At 40.8% G+C, this 20,695-nt stretch overlaps 1 protein-coding gene across 1 annotated transcript in view; it reads left to right on the top strand.

The window, feature by feature from the left end:
* The window catches only part of acsf3 (acyl-CoA synthetase family member 3), a 114,608-nt gene that overhangs the window by 81,297 nt on the left and 12,616 nt on the right, over nucleotides 1-20,695 (top strand). Inside the window, exon 7 of the mRNA XM_034163388.1 lies at nucleotides 20,409-20,618. Coding sequence (XP_034019279.1) covers nucleotides 20,409-20,618 — 210 coding nt within the window. The remainder of the gene's footprint in view (nucleotides 1-20,408; nucleotides 20,619-20,695) is intronic.

The following is a 20,695-nucleotide window of genomic DNA, read 5'->3' as shown; positions in this document are numbered from 1 at the left end:
AGTAGATATGAGTTTCTGGATTCAGGTGTGTTTAACAGTGAAGATGGTACGTGTTAATCTAAGGTGTTGATTCAGTTGCTGCAGGGATGAAGACTGATTCGTACACATGATGGCCATCAATCATCACATCCACCACACCTACGGAACACATTCTATATACGACACTCGGACAGAATAAATCTCCTGGTTGTCTTGACAATGGCTGTACCACAAAAAATAATATTTTGTAGAACAGGTTAACCCTTAATTGAATTAAGTGGCTGAAGAGAAGCACAGGAATACAGTAAGACAGACTCAATATTTTAACAATCAAACAAACAAAAAACCTTCACCGATGTTGCTGGAGCTTCAAAATAGAGCCATCTAAGGAGGTTTGAACACCTTTCCTACAGCTTGGCTGAGCATAAGGACACATCAGCACATTCACATGGACTTACTACAACACAGGAATTGACGGTCTTGGGGTTAAAGGGCGTATCTCACTCAAGTTAACACTGTCTTTAAAAAAATTATTTAACGGGTTATAGATCATTACTTCCAACTCCTTAACTGGTGTTGGTCCTGATAAAAGTAAAATAAGCCAGAGTGTGTCTTTTTGATCAATAATAATGATGTAATGTCACTCCACCTGTGTCCACAAATGAAAAGAAAAGAGGATTTTCTTAAAAAGAAGACCTGAAAGTTCAGCTACAATTTGCCAGAAGGTACATCTGAGATGCAAGCCTAGATTTTATGTTTTGGTTGAAGAAAATCCTCCTTTATACCACTTCATCATGAAGCTGTATAACTGGGGATGCAAAGCATAAAGCATGCGCTATGCACAATTTCTCCATCACAGTCAGCGAAGCCTACAACTTCCTCTGGGTTGTCTGGGTGTCTTGGTGTCTTTCCTCACTCTTCTCCTTCTTGCACAGTCACTCGGTTTTTGAGAACCGTCTACTCCACACAGATTTAACATAGTGCTATACTGTTTGTATTTCTTCATAATTGATGTAAATAAAGTCCAAGACATATTCAGTGACTTGGAAATGTTCATGTATCCATCTCCTGAAGTGTCTGAAGAAAACTGGCAATAAAACTGATTTACAGGTATTTTACCAAAGCATTCCATTACTTATGCAACCCATCATCTTGGCTGTCAGATTTTTAATTAATTTATGTCAAGTTGTAGAGATTTGCTTTCAGTTTGAGTTTAAGGAAGATAATTTTGGATTTTTTTATTTTTTTGTATTTGAAATGGCATAAACAAATTAAAATGTGGAAAATACCAAATGTTCCAGTACTTTTGGAGGGCACTGTATGTACACACATAAACACACACACACACACACACACATATATATATATATATATATATATATATATATATATATATATATATATATATATATATATATATATATATATAAAATGTGTGTGTGTGTGTGTGTGTGCTGAAACTGTACTGTAGTTTGATGGGTAAGGATGAAGAATGCAGTAACAATAATTGTAGTAATAATATGCTACACAATAACGATTATGGGCAGGGGTGTGGCTTTGCATTGTTTGTGGAGACATAGGAGATGATGCCCGGCTGTGGCACAGTGTAAACTACTTGTGCACCATGGGAATCATCCATTATCTAACTTTTATTTAGGCACATGGCAGTCCAGAATTTAGCTGATCACCCAGGAACTGCACCCATATTTTTTCCCTTCTTTGGGTTTAAGTTTCATTCGTGATCAGGAGTTAAAACCATTGATCACAGATGAGTGATCAGGATCCAAGCTCAGTGATGAGGATCAAATACCAGCAATCACAATGATCAGAAACCACAAATCCTGCCACAGGAGATGTCCAGCATCCTGACAGGAGGATCAGCCTCATACAACCACTCAGAGTAGCCAGTACAATTGGCCAATGCAACAGAGGCATCTATCCATGCTGTCACTTACACTGACCGTGGTGAAACAACATGTAGGTGTGGAGGAACACAGAGCCATGTATCTTAGCTCCTTGTATAGCCCAGAATTTCCACCAAGTCATGAAGCACAATTCCTGGATCAGTACCCTCAAAGATTGGTGACTCCAAAACAATGCCTCCCAGCTTTCTGGCCTAAAGAACTCCCACACTCCATTCAGATCATTAGTTGTCTGTGTTTGCAAGTCCTTCACCCAAATTGTGTACGAACACCCATGAATATTCTGATCTTAAGGCCGAGCCAGATTAAATCTGCAGAACGTTAACTGAATCCTTAGGGAAGATACAAGTCAGTGGAGAGAGTTCACAAACGGTACACGTCTGCAGAAGTCTCCAACATCTTCCCACAACAGCAGCATCAGTCTCCTCAGCTACATCACTGGTAAGACTATACCATCTGCAGCCATGCTGGTCTCAACAATGAAACTAGGATCCAACAATTCATAGGCCCAGACTATTTGCACGGACAAGAACCACTGAGCTATTTGATCATGTTAGCAGGTCCATGGGGACTAATACAGTCCCTCTAAGATGTCTTGTCAGTGCCAGTAGTTGCATTGAAATCATCTATGACCAGAGGACTTTTATGTCAGGGATAGTCTTCAATCATAAAGTGAAGCTGCGCATAAAAAGTTTCCCAGCTTGAGCTATATCACTCACCACAGAGTGTAGACTGAAATGACAGGAGAGGAAGTCTCATAAAATGATTGTTGATATGCATGACATCTGACATTGGAAGGAGTTTCTCCGCCACAGCAACTGTTTCTCTTAGTATCTTGACCATTGGATTGACCGGCCCAAAAGAAGGTGTATCTACTCACCATGGTATGGCTGCTCCCAGGTCTGTGAACATCAGCAACTGCTACCACTGCATTTAGGACCTTCTCAGGCTCCCTCAACAACAGTGGAACATGGTCATTCTTGCTGAGAGAAAGGATGTTCCAGATGCTCATTGCATGAGGCACCGCAGGTTTGGAAATGGGCTTTGAAAAAAAATTGTAGCAGTCAGTAACGGTTACGTTTTTAGACCAAGCAGAGGGAAAAAAATATGGACTCACTCAATTCTGAGGAAAAAATTATGGGATCATGAAAAACAAAAGAACGCTCCAACACATCACTAGTATTTTGTTGCACCACCTCGGGCTTTTATAACAGCTTGCAGTCTCTGAGGCATGGACTTAATGAGTGACAAACAGTACTCTTCATCAATCTGGCTCCAACTTTCTCTGATTGCTGTTGCCAGATTATCTTTGCAGGTTGGAGCCTTGTCATGGACCATTTTCTTCAACTTCCACCAAAGATTTTCAATTGGATTAATATCCGGACTATTTGCAGGCCACGACATTGACCCTATGTGTCTTTTTGCAAGGAATGTTTTCACTGGCAAGATGCATTATCATCTTGAGAAATGATTTCATCATCCCCAAACATCCTTCCAATTGATGGGATAAGAAAAGTGTCCAAAATATCAACGTAAACTTGTGCATTTATTGATGATGTAATGACAGCCATCTCCCCAGTGCCTTTACCTGACATGCAGCCCCATATCATCAATGACTGTGGAAATTTACATGTTCTCTTCAGGCAGTCATCTTTATGAATTTCATTGGAACGGCACCAAACAAAAGTTCCAGCATCATCACCTTTCCCAATGCAGATTCGAGATTCATCACTGAATATGACTTTCATCCAGTAATCCACAGTCCACGATTGCTTTTCCTTAGCCCATTGTAACCTTGTTTTCTTCTGTTTAGGTGTTAATGATGGCTTTCGTTTAGCTTTTCTGTATGTAAATCCCATTTCCTTTAGGCGGTTTCTTACAGTTCGGTCACAGACATTGACTCCAGTTTCCTCCCATTCGTTCCTCATTTGTTTTGTTGTGCATTTTCAATTTTTGAGACATATTGCTTTAAGTTTTGTTGTATGGCTGGGGGGCCTGGCTGCCTTTTTGTTTCTGTCTTTTGTTTTTCCTTCCAGGTGGCTTGCATTTGGGACTGAGTGGCTGTGTTGCTGAGGTTATCAGGACCTCACCCTGATCACCTGCGGCTCGTCAGGACTCACAGCTGTGGTGCATCTATATGGATTGAAACATGGTGGCATTTAAGACTGGAGTATACAGTGTGTATTTGCCAGAGACTCGACCTTGTGACCAGACGGGTGAGATCGTCGTCTCGGGAGCCATCTCATCATCAGTGGATGCAGAGAACGTCCAGGGTTTGATGCACGGTCTGTGAAAGAGGAGGGGGTGAGGTCTCACGCTCGTCAGCACACTTCCTGAGGTACGTTAGATTTTGTGACTAACGTTTATACAGTCAGTAAATGTGGTGTCCCTCACACCTTATTATATTGAGCTGTACGTTAGTCATGTATCGGCTTCCACTGCAGTGGAGTTTTGTGAACTGGATGTTCCATGCCTGCAGGTTGGGAAGCTGATTAGTAATTAAGCCAGGAAGTGTTTGCTGTTTATGTACACCTTTGAGTGGTCTCTCTGTGTGTAGAGTGTGGACTCACATAATGGTTCCTTCTTTCACAGACTCGGTTTGTTGCGGCCACCTGGGGGGTGTCGGCGGGGTCCTTGGGTCCGAACGGCTTCTGGCTCCGGACCGTTAGCGCTGCTGGGAGCGCACCGTATCACCACCACGCCAGACCGCACATTCTTTTGTTGTTTTGTATCACATCACTGTTATGTATTAAATTCAGTTAGCCTTTGTACCGTGCTCTGCTTATTTCATACTGGGTCCTTCAAACGCTGGTCGGTTCTCCGAGCTGCGTCCGACACATAACAAGTTTTCTGTCTTGATGCTTTGATGTCTTCCTTGGTCTACCAGTATGTTTGCCTTTAACAACCTTCCCATGTTGTTTGTATTTGGTCCAGAGTTTAGACACAGCTGACTGTGAGCAACCAACATCTTTTGCAACATTGCGTGATGATTTACCCTCTTTTAAGAGTTTGATAATCCTCTCCTTTGTTTAATTTGACATCTCTCATGTTGGAGCCATGATTCATGTCAGTCCACTTGGTGCAACAGCTCTCCAAGGTGTGATCACTCCTTTTTAGATGCAGACTAACGAGCAGATCTGATTTGATGCAGGTGTTAGTTTTGGGGTGTTATGTGCAGACGCGGGTTGAGGAGCGGACCTGCGTCTGACTGAACCCAGCGCTAAATAACCAGAAAGCGGTTCCAAAAACAAAAGTTTTATTTTTCTCCTGTGCAATAATTGGTGTACAACATAAATGTGCGTTTGTCTGGCGAGGTGAAGGACGGCGCGCTCTCCAGCGCCAAAATGGATCAAAGCTCGGCGCTTCTGGACCCAGACTCACTGCCGAACACCCCCCAGGTGGATACGACAAACTGATTCTGTGAAGGATGGAAAAGGTGAGGTAAGTCAACAGCTACAACAAATATCCTTCAAAGGCACACACTATCAGCAACACATTCAGGTCTGAATTTAAGCTTTATGTAAATGAGCAGCTTCTCACAACCGGTGGAGGATCATCAGTCCGCACGCCACGGCAGTGAGAAGCGAGCTGCACAATTCTCATCAATGTTCAAATATACTGCGTAACAAAATACCAAATTACTGTTAACACTTATTCAGGCAATCAATCACCTCTGATGTGTGCTGACAGCATGTGTCCCTCACCCGTCCTCCTTCACAGGCACAGTGTGTCAAACCCAGGCGCGGTCCTCAGCGTCTCACAAACGAACGTCACAAGGTCGAGTTCCCGGCAATTCTGCTTGAATCACTCATGGCTTAAATGCAGAACGCCATCTCATTATCTGCTTCAGCTGAAAGTCTTTAAGTTTGCACGTGAGCATCATCCACAGGTGCTGCAAATCATGCTGATGAGGGTGAAGGACTCTTCTGCCAGCACCTTCTCCACAGACAAAAATCAGTTTGCATACCACCTGGAGAGCAAAGAAAAGAAAAGAACACCAAAATGTCCAGCCAAACCCCCCAACACACAGCATGGGAATGATAATTTACAGGGTGATTCCATAATTTATTCCTCAGAATTGAGTGAGTCCATATTTTTTCCCCTCTGCTTGGTCTAAAAAAGTAACCGTTACTGACTGCCACAATTTTTTTCCCCGATTTCTTATAGTGTTTCTTAAACCCAGATAGTTGCCATTTGAAATGACTTTAGTTTTGTGTCATGTCTGTGATCTGCTTTTTTCTCTACAAAATTAAACAACTGAATGAACATCCTCCAAGGCCGGTGATTCCATAATTTTTGCCAGGGGTTGTATTCCAGCCCAAGACAATTGGACTAAATTCCAAAATTCCTCTGCATTTCTTGGTTTTGCCTCAGAAATAGCATTTTTAATGTCGTCCCACAAATTTGCAATTGGATTAAGGTCCCAGGATTGGGCTGGCCACTCCATAACATTAATCTTGTTGGTCTGGAACCAAGATGCTGCTCACTTTCTCATGTGTTTGGAATTGTTGTCTTGTTGAAACACCCATTTCAATGGCATTTCCTTTTTGGCATAAGACAACATGACCTCTTCAGGTATTTTGATGTATTCAAATGATCCCAGGTATGTGATAAATAGGCCTGACACCATAGTATGAGAACATCCCCATATCATGATGGTTGCTCCACCATGCCTCACTGTCTTCACATTGTACGATGGCTTGAATTCAGTTTTTCAGGGTCATCTGACAAACTGCCACCCTTAGACTCAAAAAGAACAATCTTGCTTTCATCAGTCCACAAAATGTTGCACCATTCCTCTTTATGCCAGTCAATGTTTGATTGGCATATTGTAACCTCTTTAGCACTTGTATTTTCAACAGTGGGACTTTGTGGGGGCTTCTTGCCCAAAGTTTGGCTTCACATAGACATTTTCTAATTGTTACAGTATTCACAACCTTTGGTCACCCTGAAGCTGATCTTTGGCTGAGTTTTCTGTAATCCATTTGAATGGCGGTTTTCTGGGGCAGAGTTTCTTCCAAATCTTTCTGGTTTTGGTTGCCATTTTAAAGCATTTGAAATTAGCATCATTTTATGTACTTCTTTATATGATTTCCTCTTTCCAATCAATTTTTGAATCAAAATAGGCTGTTCTTCTGAACAGTGTCTGGAATGACCCATTCTCAGATTTTCAGAGATATATGTACTACAACCAGCATGTACAGCATTTGCTGCCTTCCTCCTTTAATAAGGGCCACCTGCTTTTTCACAGAAAAAAATGCAGATACTGCTCACTTTTTTTAACATCCTAAAATCCTTTTTCTTCACTTTCTGTAAAGTAGAGAAGCGTATTGCATTCACTGGATAAAAAAATTAGACCACAGATCTCGTAATTACGAGAAAAAAATCTTGTAATTACAAGATCAGGATCTCGTAATTATATCTTTTCTCGTAACAACAAGCTCAGCGGTCGGATTTTATTTTTATCCATTGAATGCAGTACGCTTCCATAGTAAAGTAATAACAAATTTGATACATTTTTCTTCATGTTTTGAATTGGAATAGAATGTGCAGTGTTCCCGATGCATTTGTGTGTATGGAAATAAAAACTATGATAAGGATTTTGAGCTTTCTTCACTTTTTCAAGCACACTGCTCTGATTTTGAGCACAAGTGTCTGTGTTGGATTTTGGTGCTAATTACATTTTACAGTGCGGCCTCCAAATTACTTTCTCAGGCAAAGTGTATACATGTTTTTGTCTTTATGCAGGTATGTTGTTTTTGACACATTTTGCTTTTACATTTTTCACTCCTGAGTTAACTTCACAACTGACTGGTTACTTGTCATCATATGTGAAATGCATTTTACTCCTACATTTTTTTTCCCGTCAGTTTGTTCCATGTAATGTCTACCTTTTTAATGTTGAAAAGACTAAGAATGACACAAAGACAGGCATCTTTGATTTTCTGGGTGGGATGACAACAGGACGGGAAAGATTCACTGTCTGAAATTTCACACACCAGTGGAACCTCTGAAAACGATTTGGATTTGTTTGAAAATTTACTGTGCATTGATGATACACTTGCGGAAACAATGATGTGTTTGTTCTTGTAACAAAATTACTGCTGCTACTAATAGTAATGATAATTGCTCAAAATAAATTAGGTTTGATTTTTTTTTTTTTTTTTTTTTTGATGAAGTTCAACGATAATATCAGTATAACAGCTGAGATTTTCTACAAAATCAACAGTAAAATTGATGTGTTCTGAAAAACATTTTGGAAGGTTATCTGCCTTCCATTTGCAGTCTTGATTTATATTTTATTTTATTTTTTTACACTGTGTGCCTTCATTTTCTATATTGCCTCCGAATGAGATGAAAGCCCAGTGCAATTAGGCTTCTTATCGTTTTAATTAAGAAAGCCATTCGGCCATATCTGCCTCCGACGCCATGACACATAATGGCAGAGTCTCTGATGCTTGAAGTAGTGTGTGTGTGTGTGTGTGTGTGTGTGTGTGTGTGTGTGTGTGTGTGTGTGTGTGTGTGTGTGTGTGTGTGTGTGTGTGTGTGTGTGTGTGTGTGTGTGTGTGTGTGTCCCAGTAACACAGTTCCCAACAACCTCTCGCCCATTCTTCTTCCCTCTCTTTTATCAGTCTGTGTTCTCCAATCACTATTCCCACTTGTTCTTCTCCAAACATGTTCTTCCTCCTTCGTTATTTCCTTCTTCTCAAAGACACAAGGTCAAAGAGTCCTGTGTAAGTGCTTCAAACTCAACTTAAGTATGTTGTCTGAATGTTTCTTTTTGACCCTTGTGCCTCCTTAATGTAGTTTCTCTTTTCTTTTTTTTTTACACTTAAGTATTTGCAGGAGTCAGTAGGGGCTTGACAATGCTGGATTCAGTTTGCTAAATGGGCTCTTGGTTCAGCACAGTGATGAAATTTTCTGATGAGTTTGATTGAAAACAAGTTATGACCTTAGAATTCATTCCTTTTTAGTTGTATGATATGCCAAAACTGTTTTTAAATCATGTTTTTGTTTGTTTCTCTCACCAAAAAAAAAAAAAAAAAAAAACAGGCTCAGCAATGCTCAAAAAGCACAGTGACAATACACCCACATTTCAAAGTATAAGGCATATAACAGAAAATGTTACAGTCAAGTTCACAAACTGTAAAGGGTCTGGACTAATTTTTATAAAAACAACCATTTTGCAAAATAATAGTATGGGACCACAAATTTGATCTTGACCACTGACATTGGTGGTTGACTAATCCTAACCAAAACCAAATCACTTCTTCCCACAATTAGGCCAAAAGTACCTGCCAAGTTTTTTCAAAATTGGGTTTGGTCTTGCATGCATACATACAGTTACATAGAGAACAAGGAGGTCCCAAGAGTCTACGCCTCCGGCTGCATTACTGATGATGTGATAGATGTTTATATTTAATGCACGTAATCACAGTGTCATTGTAGTTTTGCTGCAGGGGGTTAGTCTCTAATGGTGTGACAATTTTGAGATATTTCCGATTACACATTCAGTATACCTTTGTTTTCCACCTTTTTTGTTTTGTCTGCATTTACTGTGTCAGCTTGCAACAGCCTTGCCATGAATTAGCAACTACTTTGTCCATTTGATGCACATTCAAATGCACTTAGAGTTGCCCAAACACCTTATTTTTAGCCCAACATGCTCACAGGAGTGAAAGTGGTGTTGGTATATACAGGAAATCCATGCTGGGTGTAAAAATGACTTCTGTGTCAAGTGGAATTATATATATATATATATATATATATATATATATATATATATATATATATATATATATATATATATATATATATATATATATATATATATACACTCAACAAAAATATAAACGCAACACTTTTGGTTTTGCTCCCATTTTGTATGAGATGAACTCAAAGATCTAAAACTTTTTCCACATACACAATATCACCATTTCCTTCAAATATTGTTCACAAACCAGTCTAAATCTGTGATAGTGAGCACTTCTCCTTTGCTGAGATAATCCATCCCACCTCACAAGATGCTGATTAGACACCATGATTAGTGCACAGGTGTGCCTTAGACTGTCCACAATAAAAGGCCACTCTGAAAGGTGCAGTTTTGTTTTATTGGGGGGGGGGGGATACCAGTCAGTATCTGGTGTGACCACCATTTGCCTCATGCAGTGCAACACATCTCCTTCGCATAGAGTTGATCAGGTTGTCAATTGTGGCCTGTGGAATGTTGGTCCACTCCTCTTCAATGGCTGTGCGAAGTTGCTGGATATTGGCAGGAACTGGTACACGCTGTCGTATACGCCGGTCCAGAGCATCCCAAACATGCTCAATGGGTGACATGTCCGGTGAGTATGCCGGCCATGCAAGAACTGGGACATTTTCAGCTTCCAAGAATTGTGTACAGATCCTTGCAACATGGGGCCGTGCATTATCCTGCTGTAACATGAGGTGATGTTCTTGGATGTATGGTACAACAATGGGCCTCAGGATCTTGTCAAGGTATCTCTGTGCATTCAAAATGCCATTAATAAAATGCACCTGTGTTGTTTGTCCATAACAGCCTGCCCATACCATAACCCCACCGCCACCATGGGCCACTCGATCCACAACATTGACATCAGAAAACCGCTCACCCACACAACGCCACACACGCTGTCTGCCATCTGCCCTGGACAGTGTGAACCGGGATTCATCCGTGAAGAGAACACCTCTCCAACGTGCCAAACGCCAGCGAATGTGAGCATTTGCCCACTCAAGTCGGTTACGACGACGAACTGGAGTCAGGTCGAGACCCCGATGAGGACGACGAGCATGCAGATGAGCTTCCCTGAGACGGTTTCTGACAGTTTGTGCAGAAATTCTTTGGTTATGCAAACCGATTGTTTCAGCAGCTGTCCGAGTGGCTGGTCTCAGACGATCTTGGAGGTGAACATGCTGGATGTGGAGGTCCAGGGCTGGTGTGGTTACACGTGGTCTGCGGTTGTGAGGCTGGTTGGATGTACTGTCAAATTCTCTGAAACACCTTTGGAGGCGGCTTATGGTAGAGAAATGAACATTCAATACACGAGCAACAGCTCTGGTTGACATTCCTGCTGTCAGCATGCCAATTGCACACTCCCTCAAATCTTGCGACATCTGTGGCATTGTGCTGTGTGATAAGACTGCACCTTTCAGAGTGGCCTTTTATTGTGGGCAGTCTAAGGCACACCTGTGCACTAATCATGGTGTCTAATCAGCATCTTGATATGGCACACCTGTGAGGTGGGATGGATTATCTCAGCAAAGGAGAAGTGCTCACTATCACAGATTTCGACTGGTTTGTGAACAATATTTGAGGGAAATGGTGATATTGTGTATGTGGAAAAAGTTTTAGATCTTTGAGTTCATCTCATACAAAATGGGAGCAAAACCAAAAGTGTTGCATTTATATTTTTGTTGAGTGTATATATATATATAGCGTGTGTGTGTGTGTGTATCACCCCTGAAATTGAAAAATGCATACACAGGCACTCATAAACACAAAAACAATGAATAAAAGTAATAAAAGTATTTTAAAGTATAAAACTGTAATGTGTAAAACTGTGCAGTCTATAAACTTTGCAGAAATTGTGTCACTTCAATTTAGTCCTCACAATCCACCATACGTGCTTCTATGGGCAGTCTAAAAAAAAAAAAAAAATATGGCAATCCATCCTTGCATGCAAGGGTTTGCACTTGCGTGCATGCAGCACCGTAGAAGGTTGCAGACTGCCCGTGGACAGTTACATGCAGTACGTATGGGACGTGTACTCCTGTTGTATGGCTGACAGAAGTCAGGAACATGGCTATAACTAGACAGGCAGGCCAGTCTAGTACCCGCACTCTTTTACTATGAAGCCACGCTGTTGTAACACTGCAGAATGTGGCTTGGCATTGTCTTGCTGAAATAAGCAGGGACGTCCCTGAAAAAGACATTGCTTGGATGGCAGCATGTGTTGCCAGAACTTGGATGTACCTTTGAGCATTGATGGTGCCATCACAGATGTGTAAGTTACCCATGTCATGGGCACTAATAGACCCCCATACCATCACAGATGCTGGCTTTTGAACTTTGCTCTGGTAACAATCCGGATGGTCTTTTTCCTCTTTTGTCTGGAAGACACAGCGTCCATGATTTCCAAAAACAATTTGAAATGTGGACTCATCAGACCACAGCACATTTTTCCACTTTGCGTCTGTCCATTTCAAATGAGCTCAGGCCCAGAGAAGGCGGTGGCATTTCTGGATGTTGTTGATCTATGGCTTTCACTTTCCAGAGTTTTAACTTGCACTTACGAACGGTGTTAACTGACAATGGTTTTCTGAAGTGTTTCTGAGCCCACGGGGAAAGATCCTTTACACAATGATGTCGGTTTTTAATGCAGTGCCGCCTGAGGAATCAAAGGTCACGGGTGTTTAATGTTGGTTTTCGGCCTTGCTGCTTATGTGTAGAAAGTTCTTCAGAATCTCTGAATTTTCTGATTATATTATGGACTGTAGATTATGGAATCCCTAAATTTCTTGCAATTGAATGTTGAGAAACATTGTTCTTAAACTGTTGGACTATTTTTTCACGCAGTTGTTCACAAAGTGGTGAACCTCGCCCCATCTTTGCTTGTGAATGGCTGAGCCTTTTGGGGATGCTCTTTTTATACCCAATCATGACACTCACCTGTTTCCAATTAACCTGTTCACCTGTGGAATATTCCAAACAGGTGTTGTTTGAGCATTCATCAACTTTCCCACTCTTGTCACCCCGTCCCAGCTTTTTTGAAATGTGTTGCATCCATTTCAAAATGAGCAAATATTTGCACAAAAACAATAAAGTTTTTCAGTTTGAACATTAAATATCTTGTCTTTGTGGTGTATTCAATTGAATATAGGTTGAAGAGGATTTGAAAATCATTGTATTCTGTTTTTATTTACATTTCACACAATATCCCAACTTCGTTGGAATTGGGGTTGTAAATCGTTATTTCCAAAAACCATTATGCACCTCTTAACAAACAACAAAGAAAGGACTTTGGGTAGAGAGAAAAGGCAATCAATTAAACACAACTAATAATAAAATAAAATAAAAAGTGAATGCGATGGCAAATTAAATTCATCTGACCAATCATTCCCAACTGCAAAAAAGTAAACTATTTTTATTATTATTATGATTATTATTATTATTATTTTGTTGTTGTTTAAAAAGAGAAGAGATGTGATCAGACATGACCTCCATGGTGATGAGTGACGGACCGCTGCGCTATAATGCAGTACAGACCCACAGTGGCTGTTTTCACTTTTTCAGCACCTTGGACAACAGCACAGCCTCAAGGTTCATGTCCAAAGGATGCATCACAATTCTGCATCCTAAAAACTCTGCCGACAGTGCTCATTTACATTGTGAATGTAATTGAGCACTGTCAGCAGAGTTTAACAAAGGTGCAAAGAGTGCAAAGAAATATTAGCGTGGCAAAGTTTGACATAGTGGCGTTGGTGTAGAAAAAGGGGCTGTTTTGTGTGTGCTGATGTGGAATGATGGTCTGGATGAATACGATCCCAACTGGTGTGGTTTGATTTCTGTTTAAAAATGCCCCCCCCCCCCCCCCAATAATCTGATGTGCAGGGCCACATAAGTATTCACAGCCTTTGCCATGAAGCTCAAAAGTGAGCTCAAGTGCATTCTGTTTCTACTGATCATCCTTGAGATGTTCTACAAGATCATTTGTTGTCCACCTGTGGTAAATTCAGTTGATTGGACATGATTTTGAGAGGCACACACCTGTCTACATATAGGTTCCCACAGTTGAACATGCATAGCAGAGCACAAACCAAGCATGAAGTCAAAGGAATTGTCTGTAGACCTCTGAGACAGGATAATCTCCAGGCACAAATCTGGGGAAGGGTACAGAAACATTTCTACTGCTTTGAAGGTCCCAATGAGCACAGTGGCCTCTATTATCTGTAAGTTTAAGAAGTTCAGATCCACCAGGATTCTTCCTAGAGCTGGCCGCCCATCCGAACTGAGCGATCGGGGCAGAAGGGCCTTAGTCAGGGAGATGACCAAGAACCAGATGGTCACTCTGTCAGAGCTCCAGCATTTTGACCTCAGACTGGGGCGACAGTTCATCTTCCAGCAGGACAGTGCTCCTATGCATACAGCCAAGACATCAAAGGAGTGGCTTCAGGACAACTCTGTGAATGTGTTTGAGTGGTCCAGTCAGATCCCAGACCTGAATCCAATTGAACATCTCTGGAAAGATCTGGAAATAGCTATGCACCAATGCTCCCCATCCAACCTGATGGAGCTTGAGAGGTGCTGCAAAGAAGAATGGACAAAACTGCCTAACAATAGGTGTGCCAATTTTGTGGCATCATATTCAGGAAGACCTGAGGCTGCAGTTGCTGCCAAAAGTGCATCAACAAAGTACTGAGCAAAGGGTGTGAATACTTATGTGCATGTGATTTCTTAGTTTTTTGATTTTAATAAATTTACAAAATATCAACCAAAAAAAACTTTTTTCATGTTGTTATTATGGGGTGTTGTGAGTAGAATTTTGAGGGAGGGAAATGAATTTCATCTATTTTTGGAATAAGGCTGTACCATAACAAAATGTGGAAAAACTGAAGCACTATGAATACTTTCTGGATGCACTGTAATTTATGTGTTTACACCACAAATGAGTGACAATTTTATTATATATATATTATTGTTTGGCATTTCTGTCTTTCAGTTTGTGTGCTAATGAGTGCACATACAGTAGTAGGATGCAGTATATTCTTATCAGTATTTATGCACAGTGCTGGTTTCTTCAATTACAATTCATATAAGAAGGTCTTCCTGTCTTCCTTTTCCACCTATCCAAAAGAGGTTGAAAGTACAAACTGTAACTACCTTCTTATTGGTGTTAACAACCAAGCAGCTGAGTTCTTCTACTCCCCCTGTGCACTCCCTCAATCCTCCTTCTCCTACCCTGGAAGCCTGGCCTATCAGTGCAGAGCAGTGGTCTGTGAAGAAATTCCCAATATCTAAATTTACACACTGTATCAATCTTGTTTAATAGACTGGAAAGCTTATAGCCACCGTGGCAAGCCGGCAGAGAGGGCAGCGGTGATAAATTGTCGGTGTGCAGGCGACAGCCGCCCGTGATGTATAATGAAATATTTATGATTTATCCCAGCTAATAAACTGAAATGAAGTGCGTGATGTATGGGAACAGATGGGCCCTCTATTGATGCTGAGGCATAGAGGCAAAGGGGGGAAGATTGGTGGAGAGAAGGAAACAGGAGATGTGATGAGAGGTGCTCCAGATAGGTGGAGGGAGGAAGGAGCAAATGAATGAGGTAGTGCGGAAATACACAGGGTAAGGATGAGAATTTCAAAAGTCAGCAAAGTAGTTGTGCTTGTACATCTGACACTGGGAAAGGCTGAAAAATGATAGATGGAGGGATACGGGATTAAAGAGTAGGTTAAAAATAAGACTGAGTAGATGGTGACAGTAAATACAAACTGCTATCAAGATAGAATACTACTTCAAACCTTCATGGTGTCGATTCCCGGTCAGGCCGGGACAGTTGGATTCTTTTATTGATGCCATGATTCAGTTGCAGATTGTACTTTTCTCCTGCTCCCTGATACTCAGCCTGAACTTGTGACCTCTCACTCTTGTTGAGTGGTCTTTCCGCTTAACCTAACCTGTATCACCCACTTGCACACTCTCTTCAGGCCCCAGCTGTGGGCACACCACCTGTAATAATCCAAAGGGACACCTTCCTGTTCCTTCATTTCTTCCCTCCTCTGTCCATTTTTCTCTCCCTCTGTCTCTCTCCTCTCATCCATGCTGATCCATTTCCTCTCCTCGTCATCTCTGGGCCAAGCTGAGCTCCTCACCCCTCCATACTGTACTCCTCCTCCCCCATGCCTGTCCTCCTCCACATATTAATGAGTGTATGTGTTGGGGTTTGGTTTTGTTGTTTAGTTTTTTTTTTTGTTTTTTTTTGCATGGAAGAGAATATGAAACACTCACCTGTCTTCACTCTGTTTTCTGTCTGAAACACACACACGTGTGTTTTCAGCAAAAAGATGTCTTGACGCCAGGCTTTGAGATGATTCTGTGACTTTTCCACTCCATTTATGTCAACCTACATGTCGTACAGCTACAGTAGTTGTAAAGATGATGTCTGTGTTACTAATATGCTCTTTCATACCATCACTTCAGATGTATATGTACCTGGAAGTATTTTTGTTGTTGTTTATCCATCTCTTTATTTATCTGGGACTGCTGTATATGAAATCATAACTTCAAATACAAAATAGAGTTTGAAAGTAAGACTTGCTGCCAGTTTTATCCTGCAGCCATTAGGATGATCAGTGACAGAACAGTCTGGCTTTGCACCCAAAAGGTCAACCATCGACAGCATCCTAACTCGGAGTACTTACTGAATTAAAGCACAGATATCGACAGTGGTTCTGTGCAGCCTGTGATTTTCACAAAGCATTTGATTCAGTTCTTCGGACTGATCTCTGGAATATTCTGAAAATTTCAGGGAATGCCACTTAGCTGCTGGGAGTTCTGTGGGGACTAAGTACAGAAACTCTGACTTCTGGTGTTCCTCAGGGTTGTGTTCTGGCTGTGAACTGTGTTCACTGGTTGGACTGGATGTTGGGTAGGGTTGTGAAGACCAGCAGTTTAGGTGTACTTGTTGGTCAGGAAAGGTTTACTGACCTAGACTTTACGGAAGACGCTTGAGACATTTTGTGAGGAGTTGGAGTCTCTGGGTTTGCAATTGTCGTGGATCAAATAATAATAATTTTCCTCTGTGCCTCTCCACTGTGAAGCTGGATACATGGTGATGCAACAGACAAAAGTTGCAGTATGCACAGTTTCTCCAGTCACGTATACTTCAGAGTTGTTAACAGGTGTCTTCTCAAGGTCAACACATCCACTACACACAGATACACTTCTGACAGCAGAGTACAGGAAATCATGGACAGCCCAGAGGAAAATTATCTTTAAAAGAAAATGTGGCATTTCAGCTACAGTTTGCCAAAAGGTACACAGGAGATTGGAGCCCAGTTTTCCACCCCACCATGAAGCTGTGACTGGTTGGGCAACAGATAAAAGTTGTGTTCTACACAGTGTCTCCAGTCACAGCCACAGAAGCCTAGAAGTCCTTCAGAGTCATTATGGGTGTCTTAGTGGTGATTGTCATTTGTCTCCTTCCTGCATTGTCAGTTATTGAGAACTGCGTGCTCCACACAAATTTACTACACAGTATCACAGTTGTATTTCTTAGTGATTGATGTAAATGCAATCTGACATATTCAGTGACATGGAAATGTTCATGTGTCCATCCCGACTTGTGTAATGAAAACTGTCTGTAAAAGTATTTGTATTTGATTCGTATTAACAATAATACTTATATTTAGCTTGTCTGATTACTTATGCACTGAAAAAAGAATCTGCTGGATTTACATGATTTAATTATGTCAGTGTGTTGCACATGATCTGAATGTGTCCAGTTAACACCATTTTCTTATGTTCCACATTGCGAAACATAAGTAAATGATATTGTGGCACATTCTGATCATGCGGAAAGAAAAGCCATGCTTAATTTTTTTTCCTTCCAGTGTGAGCTCTGAAAATAGAGGGCCTGTGTATACAAATGGCTGTAATTCCTAAAAGGTAAATGCAATATTTTGTTGAACCTGTTGAGTTAAAGCTGAAAATCTCCACTCCACTTTCAACTCCAATGTCTTGGTGTACAGGGGCAAAATGACAAAAATTGTCACCATTTTATCAAGATCTGGCAAAAACAAAATGTCCAAAATGTAAGTTACAGAGTATCGCTACAGGCTTTGGGAAACATGTGGCCAGTCAGCGATCGGTGGTCTTTCCACTTTAAACTCATTTGTTCCTGTTACGTTTGAGATCAACTACAACAACCCGAAACAGACTGTTTAGCGCAACCTCTAATGTATATTTTTTATATATATTTTTTTTTTTATCTTACACTTTCTTACCATCATCTGGAAATCTGCTTATGTTCTCCCTTTACTGAAAGAATGGGACTCCTCACTTCTTAACAACTACAGACCTGTCTCTAAACTGTGTATTTTAGCCAAAGTCCTTGAAAAGTTGTCAGTGAACAAGTTAAAGAATTTTTCAATAGAAATAGTATTTTATCTCCATATCAGTCTGGTTTTAGAAAACAGCACAATAACAGCTGCTATTAAGGTTGTGAATGACGTTATCGAGGCACAAGACTACAGGAAATATTGGACAGCTCTCTTTATTGATTTGTCAGAAGCCTTTGACACAGTAGACAATTGTCACCTTGACAGAAAGACTCCGTAACACTGGCATATCTGAGCATGCTATAGGCCGGTTTTCCAAGTACTGGTCAGCTAGAACTTAATGTGTCCACTTTGTCTTCCTCTGCCTTCCTTACTGTGTCCAAGGATGTTCCCCAAGGTTCCATCCTGGTACCATTGTTGTTTCAATATATGTAAACAATCCTTGTGGCAATGTATCTAATGCTTCTTACCATTTCTATGCAGATGATACAGTCATTTACTGTTCCTCCTCCTCAGTAACCAAATCTCTGGAATACCTGCAGTCTGGCTTTGATGTTGTTCAGGCTCACCTTACTCAACTTAAACTGGTGTTAAATGCAGGGAAATCTAAATGCATGTTGGTTTCAAATGGCAAAGAACGAGCATCTAATCTTCCAAAAATCTCAACCAGTCAAGGGGTTGAAATTGAAATAGACACATCGTACAGGTACAGTGGTCCCTCGTTTATCGCTGGAGTTACGTTCTAAAAATAGCCCGCGATAGGTGAATTCCGCGAAGTAGCAGCGTTATTTTTTACAATTATTATAGATGTTTTAAGGCTGTAAAACCCCTCACTACACACATTTTCTCACTTTTCTCTCCTGTGTAAACACTCTCAAAGTTCAAACCTTAGTAGAAAAATAAGTCCAGTATTATAGAATGAAACCAAAGATATAAACCTGTTTTCAGGCCCAAACATTTGTTTGAGAAATAAAAATAGAACGTTTTCCTATAAATAATTATGATGGCTTTTAGAACTAACAAATTTAATTTTAACGATCAACCTACGAGGTTGGACACATAAGAAATTATTAATAGTAACTGACCAGTATTCCTCTGATCGCGCCTTCATCGTGGCGCCGCTCCGCAGCGTGTTTTTCCACCTCGGGGCAGGTGTCTTTTTCCGAGTGATATGGGTAGTTGTTGGCGCTCTTTTTTTTCTTCTGAGTGAGAAGATTCTTATAAACAGACACACGCAGAACACAATGCGCGTGCTTTTTCGTCGCTGCTGGAGCGCTCTGCATCAAAACAGCGAGTGTGGTCTCTGGACCTGTTGCCAGATTTTGGATGCAAATAAGCACAGCAGACAGTTAAAAAAAAAAAAAAGAAGCATGCAAAATTGCACAAAAAAAAAATCCGCAAAACAGCGAGACCGCGAAAGGTGAACCGCGATATAGCGAGGGTCCACTGTATTTAGGTATCATCATTGTTCAGAACCTGTCATTCAAAACACACATTGAAATCCTTTTCTCCAAGTTGAAGGTCAAATTGGATTATTTTTTTAGGAACAAATCCAATTTCTCTCTCAAGACAAGAGAGTACTTGACTGGTTGTGGAAATTGCACACATTATTGTATTTTGTATGCTACCGTTCCCTCCATGTATGCATGCGCTCGCATTGGTTGATCATTATATATAAAACTATTCTTGGTATAGTTTTCCTCATCTGTCTACCTACATGTGTAGAAACTAAAATCAGTAAGGCCTTCACTCTCATTCTGTTCTGCAGATGATGGTCCTGAGAATGTGAACAGAACTTTAGAGAAAAAGCTTTTAAAAATGCTGCTCCTTCCACATGGAATAAGTTACAGACTGATCTGAAATTATCAAAACTGATCTCTCTGAGGGAGTCCAAGTCAATTATGAGGGATCGGGAGGCAGACTCCCTTGGTCACTGCTGACTGCTTCTTAACGCTTTTGCACTGGCATTTTAGAAACTCTACCTGTATCCCCTGCTGGCTGGATGTTATGATTGTCTTTGTATATTTGTTGTGTATGACAGTTGTTTATGTCTGTGTTGTTGTATTTTGTAGCCATGTTGTTGTGCTGCTTTCTTGGCCATGTCACTCTTGGAAAAGAGATTTTTTTAATCTCAATGAGGCTTTTACCTGGTTAAAAAGGAGCATCATAATAATAATAACAGTAATGGGACTTCTGTCTGCTTCTGTAAAACAACAGTTTAATATAGCTTACTGTATGGACTTGGGTAGAAAATATGCAGATTCAGCACTAGCAATTTGAAAAGCTTTATTTTAAAAACTATAAATGGCAGTGTCATTTTCATAAATATTATTAACTCAAAGAAAAACTGAATTGTAGAGAATCTGGACCTGTTTCGTTATTTCTCTTCTTTGTCCTCTTCTTCCTTCTTGGATGTCTGGTAGGAGACACAGCAGTGTACAAAAATGGTGTATATTGGATCTTGGGGCGCAGCAGTATTGACATCATCAAGAGTGGCGGCTACAAGATCAGCGCACTCGAGGTGGAGCGCCACCTGATGGCTCATCCAGACATTGAAGGTGAGCGCTGCTGTGCTGTAAAGGTGATAGTAGAAAGGGGAAGGGGGTTATACACTTTCCCTTATTTTTTCCACAGTGCATGTGTTCACTGGTCCTAAACTATGGAAAAAGTACTACAGTTTGTGCACAGGTGATGCTGGTGTTGTCTCATT

This window comes from Thalassophryne amazonica, chromosome 2 (assembly GCF_902500255.1).
Source record: "Thalassophryne amazonica chromosome 2, fThaAma1.1, whole genome shotgun sequence".
Lineage (NCBI taxonomy): Eukaryota > Metazoa > Chordata > Actinopteri > Batrachoidiformes > Batrachoididae > Thalassophryne > Thalassophryne amazonica.
Note: the sequence above shows the minus strand (reverse complement) of the source record. Positions and strands in the feature narration are given on the sequence as shown.